Source organism: Mirounga angustirostris, unplaced genomic scaffold (genome assembly GCF_029215605.1).
Source record: "Mirounga angustirostris isolate CCGP_5_RB_7025 unplaced genomic scaffold, mMirAng1.0.hap1 SCAF_2, whole genome shotgun sequence".
In the NCBI taxonomy this organism is placed as follows: domain Eukaryota; kingdom Metazoa; phylum Chordata; class Mammalia; order Carnivora; family Phocidae; genus Mirounga; species Mirounga angustirostris.
This window is the reverse complement of record NW_026991710.1, coordinates 194,953,361-194,965,558: the sequence shown is the minus strand read 5'-3', so window position 1 is coordinate 194,965,558 and position 12,198 is coordinate 194,953,361. Positions and strand designations below refer to the sequence as shown.

General features: G+C 35.4%; 1 protein-coding gene across 6 annotated transcripts in view; it reads left to right on the top strand.

Moving 5' to 3' along the window:
• WDR17 (WD repeat domain 17) overlaps positions 1-12,198 on the top strand; it is a 110,805-nt gene that overhangs the window by 31,464 nt on the left and 67,143 nt on the right. For 5 of the 6 annotated variants that reach the window (XM_045879598.3, XM_045879597.3, XM_045879602.3 and 2 more), the window contains one exon: positions 4,641-4,769. In XM_045879598.3, coding sequence (XP_045735554.1) covers positions 4,641-4,769 — 129 coding nt within the window. Of the gene's footprint in view, positions 1-4,106; positions 4,242-4,640; positions 4,770-12,198 lie in introns of all 6 variants that reach the window. The other variant, XM_064585710.1, reaches the window with a different exon arrangement.

Sequence of the window (12,198 nt, the reverse complement as noted above, 5' to 3'; positions counted from 1 at the left end):
ATAACTTGAAAATCCCCAAATACTTAGAGGCTAAACAGCAGTCTTCTAAATAACACATGGATCAAAGTAAAGAGAAATTGAAAAGCATTTTGAACTAAATGAAATTGAAAATACAACATAATTTAAGGGGTGCAGCAAAAGCAGTGTTTAGAGGAAATTTATATTAGAAAAGAAGAAAGATCTAAAATTAATCATTTAATCTTCTACCTTGGAAAACTAGAAAAAGGAGCAAATTAAATCCAAAGTTAAGGAGAAGAGAAGAAAAATAAAAATTTAGATCAGAAATCAATGAAATCAAAAATAGAAAATCAGCAGAGAAAATCAACAACAAAAAGCTGCTTCTTTGAAAAGATCAGTAAAATCTGTAAGCCTTTAGCTAGACTAATTAAGAAGAAAAGAGAGAAGGAACATATTACCAATACCAATAATGCAAGAGGGGATATCGCTATATATGGACATTAAAAGGATGATATAGGAATGCTACATACAATTCCATACCCCAAAATTTGGTAACCTAGATGAAATGGAACAATTCTTTAGACACAATTTGCCAAAATTCACAGAAGAAATATACAATCTGAATAGGCCTACATTTTAAAGAAATTGAATCAATAATAACATTTTATAATATTGTGATTTGTAAGAAATATATATTTGGTCATTCAGATGACCCAATTTCCCAAGTGTTGAGAGCCATAAATGTGTCTTTTGTTGTGCTAATAAGGTGACTTTTAGAAAGCACCTAAGATGGGGGCTGATTGCTGGCTGGAGCCAACCTGTGTTTGGAGGGTTGGAACTTTTAGTCCTACCCCTTGACCTTCAGGAGGGGAGAGGGGCTGGAGGTTGAAAGATTTTGTCAATGGCCAGTGATTTAATCAACCATGCCTGTATAATGAAGCCTCCAGGAAAACACGAAAGGGTTCAGAGGGCTCCCCAGTTGATGAACATGTGGCCCCCTCTGAAAGGACAGAATCTCCTTGCCCCTTCCCACATCTCTTGCCTTATGCATCTCTTCTATCTGGCTGTTCCTGAGTTAATATCCTCTTTTAATAAACCAGGAATCCAGTAAAATATTTCTCTGAGTTCTTGAGCCTTTCTAGCATATTAAAAGACTTGAACAGACCCTTCACTGAAGAAGGTAGATGGCCTGTAAGTATATGGAAAGATGTCCAACATAGGGAATTGCAAATTAAAACAACAGTGAGTTACCCTTGCCACCCCTATTAGAATGGCCTATCCAGAACACTGACAACACCAAAGGCTGGTGAGGATGGGAAACAGCAGGAACTCTCATTTATTTCTGGTGGGAATGCAGATGGTACGGCCACTTTGGAAGACAGTTTGATCATTTCTTTTTTTTTTTTTTTTTTTTTGATCATTTCTTATAAAACAAACATACTCCTACCAGGATCCGGCAATCACCTCCTTTTGCACTCCTTGTTATTTACCTAAATAAATTGAAAACTTACGTTTACACAGAGATCTGTGCATGGATGTTTATAGCAGCTTTTTCATAACTGTTAAAACTTGAAAACAACCAAGGTGTCCTTCAGTAGGTGAATGGATACATGAACAGGGTACATCCAGCAAAGGGGATATTTTTCACTGCTAAAAAGAGATGAGCTATCAGGCCATGAAAATACATAGAGGAAACTTAAATGTGTATTACTGACTTAAAGAAGCCAATTTGAAAAGGTTACATATTGTATAATTACAATGATATGACATTCTGGAAAAGGCAAAACTATGGAGAGTGTAACAATATCAGTGGTTGCCAGGGGTTTTTGAGAGAGGGAGAGATCAATAGGCAGAACATAGAGGATTTTTAGAGCATTGTGCCTATTCTATACAATCCAAAATGGTGGATACATGTCCTACATTTGTCAAAGCCCATGGAATGAATAACACTAAGAGTGAACCCTAATGCAAACTATGGACTCTGGGTGATGATGATGGGTCAGTGTAGGCCCATCATTGTAACAAATGTACTAGTCTGATGGGAGGTTTCGACAGAGAGGGAGGTCGTGTGTAACTGGGGAATAGGGAGTGAATGGGAACTCTGTAATTTCCACTCAGTTTTGCTGTGGAACTAACACGCTCTGAAAACAGTTTATTAAGTTTAAAAAAGATAAAAAAGCAGGAAGTGAAAATTTTAAAAATGACTCAATTTTACCTGTTTGTTTAAATCTTTCATGTTTCTTTTCCAGATATAAACTCAAAATTTGCTTAAACATAAATCAGAAACCATTTTTACTTACACACAAACATTAATAGTAATCATAGACCCCAAAGATAAACTACAAAAGCCTGTTCGACTCATCCTATAGTTGAAATAATATATATTTTCAGTGAAAAGTAATGTTGTAACATTACTAGTTTAAAAAAAATGTATTTTTTTTTTTAAATTTGTCAGGAATGCTAGTGCTTGAGGAAATACAGGTGCCAGGGGAGGAGGAAAGAAAATTTTTATTTATAAGCACTCAAAGACTGAAGCACGGTTTGGTTATCATGGAATTTTTCATTTCAGATAACTTTTTACTTAAAAAAAAAAAAAACCAAAAACCCACTAGTTCCAGTCAGATAAGGGGATTTAATGGGATGAAGATAGATTTGGGGAAGAAAGGAAAGAAAAGATCTTTTCTAGAAGGTGGAAAAATGAAATATAAAAGATATAAAGAAGAAAGTAACTTTATAAATAAATTGGAGATAATGAAACTGACTAGAATTTACTAATTGCTGAGCATTAAAATAAAGGATAAATGTAGTGTTATGGTCAATACATGATTCCACTGATACTGAGAAGGAAGCAGATGATACAGAGACACTGCTTTATTTTTGAATGACAGTACCAAGTATCCTTGGTTCAGAGTAGCTTGTTTTACACCACTAGGTGGCAGGGTAGAGAGAGGAGAGGCAGGTTGAGGTGGACGGTTCCTGGAGATACATTGAACAGTTACCTATTAGACTTGTGTCATGGGTCAGATGTATATATATATTTATGTGTTAATGTTTCATTTGTGTGATATTTCACATGTTGTGTTAAAGCAATAACATTTTGCTACTAAAATAATATAAAACTTTTGAACAGCATAAACAAAATGCTGATTAAAAATTGACTTGGTATGTTAGCGTGACCCAAATTTATTATATCTGCTAGGTATTTACTTAATTTTTCAAAAATAGTTTAAGGTTATAATTGCTCTATATACCTTTTCCTTATTTGAATCAGATATGAAATTGACAGTGAAAAATTGATATTTGCAGGGTATAACATTGTGGTATAAGTGAAGATTGTCTCATGTTAAGAGTCCTCATTTTTAGACCAATTTTTTTTTTTAATTTTTTTTTATTTATTTGAGACAGAGAGAATGAGAGAGAGAGAGCACATTAGAGGGGGGAGGGTCAGAGGCAGAAGCAGGCTCCCTGCCGAGCAGAGAGCCCGATGCGGGACTCGATCCAGGGACTCCAGGATCATGACCTGAGCCGAAGGCAGTCGCTTAACCAACTGAGCCACCCAGGCGCCCCTAGACCAATTTTTTTGACCATATTAGAAAAGATAGCAAATAATGGTCTAGATTCTGCCTTGAAAAAGTTTTTTTTGGTCAATCTATTCTTGAATGCCACTGAAGAGGTAACTATGTAGGGTAATACTCAGAATAGATTTTTTGTTTTTGTTTTTGCCTTAGTGTTTTCCCTGTATCTGGGTTTTCAATATGATTGTAGATTTATAAACAGCCTCACTCTTGGCTTCCTTTTTTCCATCATCCTAGAAAAATTGAGCTTACACATAGATTCACAGAATCCCTTGAACTGAGAGAAATGGTAGGGAAAACCTCCTTCAGAGGGTTTCTTTTAGATGGAAGGAACAGAGGTTAGACGCCTCACTCCAGCTCACGCTCTATGGTGGCTTGGAGCTGGGTCTGCATCCCTGCTTGCTGAGTCCCAGCCGGACTGATTCTGCATCTCCAGGGCTGTTTGCTCCACCATTCTATGCTGGCCACGTCAACATTTTGTAACCAGTAGTTTCCAGCTTCCTTCTGGCCCATCTTCACAATGAACGATATTGTTAACGCAGCTTGTATACCTGTCCTGTGTACCACAAATAGTTTGTGTGAAGATCCTGAGTCATCATAAAAACAATGACGCTCCCTGGCAGAGGCCACAGTCTTCCCAGCCTTGGCTCACGGTGTTCTACACTTGAATTTGCTGCCTTGAATTGAACTGCTTGTATTTAAAAATTGGTAGGTTTTATGCAGAAATCTAGATGCTTCCATTTCTCTGGAAAGTTTCATTAATCTGGCAAAGGGAAGGGACTTCTCCAGTGGCACTGAAGCCCTTTAGATAGAATATGCACCTTCTATTTCACTGTGGCCCCCATCACTCCTCTGGGATTCCCAGTCCTCAGCCAAGTGTTATTTGTTATTGATCATCTTCTAATCTCTTGCTTTACAAATTTGAGTTACCAGCCTTGATGTGTCTAGACATTTGGGGATTTCAATTCTTGTTCTCTGAAAGAGATTAATAGTCCTAGTAAAAATTTTTTTCAGGGCATAAAAAAGGATTGATGAAGATAGCTATAAAATAATTAAGTTTATTGAATAATGCAAATGACTGATATTTCTCCAAATTTGGTTTTCAAGGCAAACATGTCCCAGGTCAGGCAAGTGGGCCTGCTGGCCGCTGGATGTCAGCCATGGAACAAAGATGTATGTGCTGCCAGTGGAGACAGGTTTGCATACTGTGCCACCCTGGCCATCTATATTTACCAGGTAAAATATTATGGATGCTTTTCGATTTCTAATTTTATTAGGTAAAATTAATATTTAATACATATTTTAAAATCCCTGTTATAGGAAAGGCTTAAGTCCTGTAATTTAATTGATATTTATATTTTGTTGCTGTTTATACTATATTGGTTTTACAATTCAAGCTTTTAAAAAATGCTCGTATCATAGTTTCAGATTGTTAGAAAAATCTTAATTGATTTCATAAACCTTTATGTGCTGTTCATCAAACAGAATTTCTTCAAGAATTAAAAGCTTCCAATCTGTGAGTGGTGAGCAATTAGAATCTAATGCTTTTAAAATATATTTCCATCTAAATCATTGGAATTCATTTATTCATTTGTTTCAGACCTTGCTCAGCAGCATTTCATATGAGAAAATCATCAGTTGAAGAATGTGGGTCATCCATTAGAGATCATTATATTAAAAACATTACAGATATAAAATATTTTGAGATATTTTTGAGATTCAAAACTTTACAACTCCCGTTTTTTCATGTCTGAACTCCATCCAGACCTCTCTCATCTGTTCCCAATCTATAGAGCCAATGGCCTTCTGAATTGTCCCAGTTATAAGTGCCATAAGCATCATAAATCCAGGTCCATCTTTCTCCTCAAACCTGGAGTCAACATTTCAGTGTGAGCAGCTAACCACTTACCTGAACCACAGATGTGAGGGTTAGCTCTCTTAGGCTCCTCCTTCTCACCTCCTATCCTGTAGGTAACGAGGAGCGATCCTAGCATTTTGTACCTTTATAAAGCCTTCTCACCTAAACTATTATAATAGTCTCTTACTATCTTCTTCGCCTCTACTTTGACTCCCTCTAATTTATACATTAGTGTAGTCATTCATCTGTAATGCATATCTGCAATTTTCAATCTTCAGCTGCTTCTCGTTCCTTCATATTAACATCCAACTTCATAGTGTGACATTGTTTCGCAATGTCTTTCTCCATCTCCTCTCACCTTGTGCCCTGGGCAGACCATGCTAATTGTATTTTCCAAAACATCTCAGACTCTTTTATATCTTGCCTTTGTTTACACTAATTTTTCCATTTGCCTGTGTTGCCTGTTCAGAGAGTGTTTTCTCATCTTTCAAATCTCAGCTCAAGTGTATAAATTCTTGTCCGTATTCTGCTTTTTCCTCTTTCCCATTAGCAAAGGACCTTAGAAAACGGACTGCCTCTCTGCCTGCTTCCCTTTACCAGAATCAGTCTTCCTCACCTTTGATTTCTCAAGTTACTCTGTACTCTCTGGAATTTGATAGATACTCGTTAAATACTTTTTGAATGATATATTTTTTGTTGTTTTGAAACACCAGTTCATTTCAGTTAATAGTGAGAAAGATGATTGCATTATTCTGGAATAAAAATCCTTTTAATTACCAATAGTGTAGTTTATTGAAAATTTAGGAAATAATAGCATTAATCTATAAACCCATTAATTTTACACAGATTCAAGTTAGATTTTATGTAGTCTGTTACTCAAGGTTATAGAAACACCCAGCAATCAACCTCAGTTTCAGTATAAGTCATATTTTTTCACTTCCCATTGCCCCATGGAGAAGACAGCAGCAAGCCTGCTAATTGCTCCCTTTTTCCTCCCATCTGCCTCCTTTACACTTTGCATGTCCCCATAAGCTCCTCACTCCCAAAGGTCTCCTACAAAATTTCTCTCTTAGTCTTAAGTCCCTAACTTCTTGTCTTACTTCCTTTTAGAGAAGAAGAATGTATCAGTCTAGGTAAACTACTCCTCCAAGGAGTAAGGACAGTCAGAGAATGGACGAAGGCAGCACTTAATTTTTTTTATGTTCGCATGTGTCTTAAGTTTTATGATGATATTTTATGACTTGAATATTTAGGAAGATTGAGCTAAAATTATTAATATAAAAAAACCTATGAAGAAAATGTATGAGTCATTAAAGACCGAAACAAATTAAAAATCACCCTGATTTAGAAATTAAATAAACTCAGGTGATAGTTCATTACAGAGTTCACTGTAAAACCTTGTTTCAAAGTATGCAAATGGAAAATTACATTTATATTAAATGGTGACATTAACATTCAACTTACATTAATCAGTATTTTTTAAATGTCATTGTCTAAATTGAAGTGCTTTGAAAATTATGCTACATAAATATAAAATGTTATAGTTATTTCCAAAGGGAATAGTTATTAAATCATACCTGGGGTTAATGTACAGAGTCTGATAGTCTGTCACAGTCTGTATAATGATGCCGAGGTATTATCACATCTGTCTGAACTGTTAAATGATACTTGTAAATGTGGTAAGAATTTTTCCTTTGACCATTGAATTGTAATGCAATAATATATTGTATTAACTACTCTAAAAATGATTTATGGTCCAACTCAAAGTAATAGTACAGACTCATAATACTGAATTGTAAATATAATAGGAATGTATTAATAAATTAATCCCTGTAACTATTCTATATTGTGCTTAAGATACTGTTTGGATGATTTGTATAGTAAAGCCAGTGAAGATCATTGATATGCAACATAGCTTCTTCATGTATTTATAGACTCTTCCACTGAATTTCTAACTTATGTAGCAGTTTTTTCTGTTAGATACATTAGACACACTCACAGTATTTACCATAGATAAACTTAAATCACTGAATAACTTAAAACTTACAAATCTATTCCTAAATGTACAGAAAATGTACTTATATATTTAAGTAGGCCAACTTAAGATTATTATAACTGCAATACTAATCAGATGAAAACTCCACTGGTACTTGGTTATCTCTAATAATATTTTCATCTGAAGTTGTTCAGGAATAGCTGAAGTTCAAGTAGTAAGAGATATAGAAATTATAGAAGGGAAAACCTTAGGAAATAATTAGGTCATTTGTCAAAATTTTATATAAAGATGTTTGCTACAGCATTTTTTGTGATAGCAAAAAAAAGTTGCTTAAATGGTAAACAATAGCATAATGGCTCATTTTTTTTCAATAATATTAACTGAATCTCTTCTGTTGGCCAAGTATCACTAGGCACTAGGAATGAAACTATGAACAAATCAGGTAAATTCTTCTCATTGAATTCATATTCTTAGTAAGGACGGGGGCAGGGAGGGGTCATTAAACAAATAAATAAATAAATAGGTGTTGCAGGAAGAAATGTGTTCTACAAAGGATATAAAAACAGGTAATATGTTAGAGTCATTTACACCAAAAACAAAAGCAACGAAAACAAGTGGGACTGCATCAAACTAAAAACCTTCTGCACAGCAAAGGAAATCATCAACAAAATGCAAACGCAGCCCACTGAATGGGAGAAAATATTTGCATATAATATATCTGATAAGGGGTTAATATCCAAAACATATAAAGATCTCATACGATGCAATACCAAATTAAACAAATGATCTGATTAAAAAATAGGCAGAGGATCGGAATAGACATTTTTCTAAAGAATATTTACAGATGGACAACAGACACATGAAAAGAAGTCTCAGCATCACTCATCACCGGGGAAACGCAAATCAAAACCACGCTGAAATATCACCATATAGGTATTAGGATGGCTATTTTCAAAAAGACAAGGCATAACAAATGTCAGGGAGGATGTGAAGAAAAGGGAACCCTTGTGCACTGTTGATGGGAATGTATATTGGTGCAACCACTATGGAAAACTCTGTGGAGGTTTCTCAAAAAATTAAAAACAGAACTACCATATGATCTTGCAATTCTACTTCTGAGTGTTTATGTGAAGGAAATGAAAGCACTAATTTGAAAGGATACATGCAGTCGCATTTTCACGGCAGCATAACCGAGACATGGAAGCAACCCCAGTGTCCATTGATGGAGGAACGGATAAAGAAAATGTGATCCATATATGCATACAATGGAATACTATTTAGCCATAAAAAGAAGGAAACCTTGCTATTTGCTGCAACATGGATGGATCTTGAGGGCATTATGCTAAGTGAAATATATCAGAGAAAAACAAATACTGTATGATCTCACTTTTATGTGGAATCTAAAACAAAACAAAACTGAATTCATAGATTCAGAGAATAGATTGGTGGTTGCCAGAGGTGGGGGTACAGGGGGTGAAATGGGTAAAGGGAGTCAAAAGGTACAAACTTTCAATTACAAACTAAATAAGTCATGAGGATGCAATGTACAGCATGTTGAATGTAGTTAATAACACTGTATTGTATATTTGAAAGTTGCTCAGTGAGTAGATCTTAAAATCTACCACAAGAAAAAAAATTATAACTGTGTGTGGTGATTGTTAAGTAGGCTTATGTGATCATTTAGCAATATATGCAAATATCAAATCATTATGTTGTATACCTGAAACTAATATTATATGTCAATCATATCTCAATTTAAAAAAAAGGATAGAGTATGGGACAGGTTTTGGGGTGGGGGTGGGTGCGTAAATTTATTTAGGTACTGTGGTCAGAAAATACCTTTGTAAAGAGGCATTTTTGAACTGAGACCTGGACAGGAAAGAATGAATAACCATGAGCAAATCGATGGGGAGAGCATTCAAGGCCAAGGGAACAGCAAACATAGGCTTTAAAGCAGAAATAATTTTGCTGTAATAGAAAAACAAGAAGGTCAGAGTGGACAAGCAAGAATGCTATACCAAGTGAGCCTTGCAAACAGCAGAGTTTCATAATGTAGGGCATCGAAGGCCGTGTTGCAGTTAGGATTTTACTGCAAGTATATGGTTGAAGAAAGAATGGTGTAATAAATAGTTAATACAATAACGATTTGGAACACTCTTCCATAATACTGTGAAAGGTTCATTATTAAAAGGAAAAGCCAGGTACAACAAAATGGCATATACTATATAATCGCAAACATGTTGAAAATGCTAGAAAGAAAAATTCACTGATTAATGGCACATTTACAAAGGAAATAGGAAAATTGGCTATTTCTTTTTTTCGCTTACATACAAGACCACAACATAATGCCCCATCCAAAAAGCAATAACAGAAAATGGGCCCAGTGATATTGCTCTGCAGACTTCAGACATCTTAATAATATAATAATGAGCAATTGGTTTATTTAACCCAATTTTTTTATTGAAGTATAGCTAAGTCAATGTTAAATTAGTTTCAGCTGTACAACATATTGATTCAGCCATTCTGTGCATTACTCATGGTCATGACGTCAAGTGTCATCAACATCTGTTACCTTACAGTGTTTTTACAGTATTGCTGTCTATATTCCCTGTGCTGTACTTTTCATCTCCATGAATTATTTATTTTATAACTGGAAGCCTGTACCTCTTAATCCCCTTTATCTATTTCACCTATCCCCCCACCCATCTCCTCTCTGGCAACCACTAGTATGTTCTCTGTAGTTGAGTCTGGTTTTCTGTCTTGTTTTGATTTTTAGATTCCACATGTAAATGAAATGATATGATATTTGTCTTTCTCTGACTTATTTCTCTTAACATGATACCTTCTACCTCCAATCATGTTGTCACAAATGGCAAAATTTCATTCTTTTTTGTGACTGGGTAATATTCTATCACACACACACACTTCTTTTTTTTTTTTTTTTTTAAGATTTTATTTATTTATTTGAGAGAGAGAATGAGAGAGAGAGCACATGAGAGGGGGGAGGGTCAGAGGGAGAAGCAGACTGCCTGCCGAGCAGGGAGCCCAATGCGGGATGCGATCCCAGGACTCCAGGATCATGACCTGAGCCAAAGGCAGTTGCCTAACCGACTGAGCCACCCAGGCGCCCTACACACTTCTTTATGCATTTATCGATGGGTACTTGAGTTGCTTACATATCTTGGCTATTGTAAATAATGCTACAATAAAAAATAGGGGTACACATATCTTTTCAAATTAGTGTTTTCATTTTCTTTGGGTAAATACCCAGTAGTGAAATTACTAGATTATGTGGTATTTCTATTTTTAATTTTTTGACGTACTTCCATACTGTTCCCATGTTGGCTGTCCCAATTTATATTCCCACCAATAGTCTTTTTCTCCACATTCTCACCAACACTTGTTATTTCTTGTGTTTTTGATCTTAGCCATTCTGACAGGTATAAGATGATACCTCATTCTGGTTTCAATTTGCATTTCCCTGCTGATGAGTGATGTTGAGTAATGTTGGCCGTGTGTATGTTTTCTTTGGAAAATGTCTATTTAGGTCTTCTGCCCATTTTTAATCGGATTATTTGTGAGGTTTTTTGGTATTCATTTTTATAAGTTCTTTATATGTTTTGGATAGTAACTCCTTACTGGATATGTCATTTGCAAATATCTTCTTCCATTCCATAGGTTGCCTTTTCATTTTGTGATGGTTTCCTTCACTGTGCAAAAGCTTTTTAATTTGCTGTAGTCCCAATAGTTTATTTTCTTAGCCTAAATTTTTTCATTTAAATCTATTTGAAAAATTACAGAAAAAATATCCCAAAACCAAGGGGTTTTTCTTCATAAATAGATATAGTTCTAAAAATATAATAAAGCTCTGGGGGCGCCTGGGTGGCTCAGTTGTTAAGCGTCTGCCTTCAGCTCAGGTCATGATCCAGGGTCCTTCCTCAGCAGGAAGCCTGCTTCTCCCTCTCCCACTCCCCCTGCTTGTATTCCCTCTCTCGCTGTGTCTCTCTCTGTCAAATAAATAAATAAAATCTTTAAAAAAATATATAATAAAGCTCTGAATTATTACGTACATTTAAATGTACATTTATTTTTACTTGTTTTAAAATTGTTTATTTCAATTCTCTTATTTTTAAAAACTGATCTTTTTTCTGCTCATCATCACTTATCAGAGAAATGCAAATCAAAACTATAATGACATCTCACCTCACACCTGTCAGAATGGCTAAAATAAAAAAGCACAAGAAAGCGAGAATGTGGAGAAAAAGGCACCATCTTGCACTGTTGATGGAAATGCAAACTGGTGCAGCCACTGTGGAAACAGTATGGAGGTTCCTCAAAAAGTTAAAAAAGAACTACCCTAGGATCTCTGGATCACGCCAATGGGTATTTACCCAAAGAATACAAGAACACTAATTCAAAGGAATGCATGCACCACTATGATTATAGCAGCATTATTTATAATACCCAAACTGTGGAAGCAGTGCTAGTGTCCGTTGATTGATGAATGGGTAGAGAAGAAGTGGACCATATATACAATGGAATGTTATTCAGCCGTAAGAAATGAAATCTTTCCATTTGCAACAACATGGATGGAGCTACAGAGTATAATGCTAAGCAAAATAAGTTAGAAAAAGACATATACCATATGATTTCACACATATTTGGAATTTAAGAAACAGAACAAGCGAAGGGGAAAAATAAGAGAGGAAGAGACAAATCAAGAAACAGACTCTTAATTATAGAGAATAAACTAACTGATGGAGGAGAGAAGGGTGTAGGGGGATGGGTGAAATAGATGATGGGGATTACAA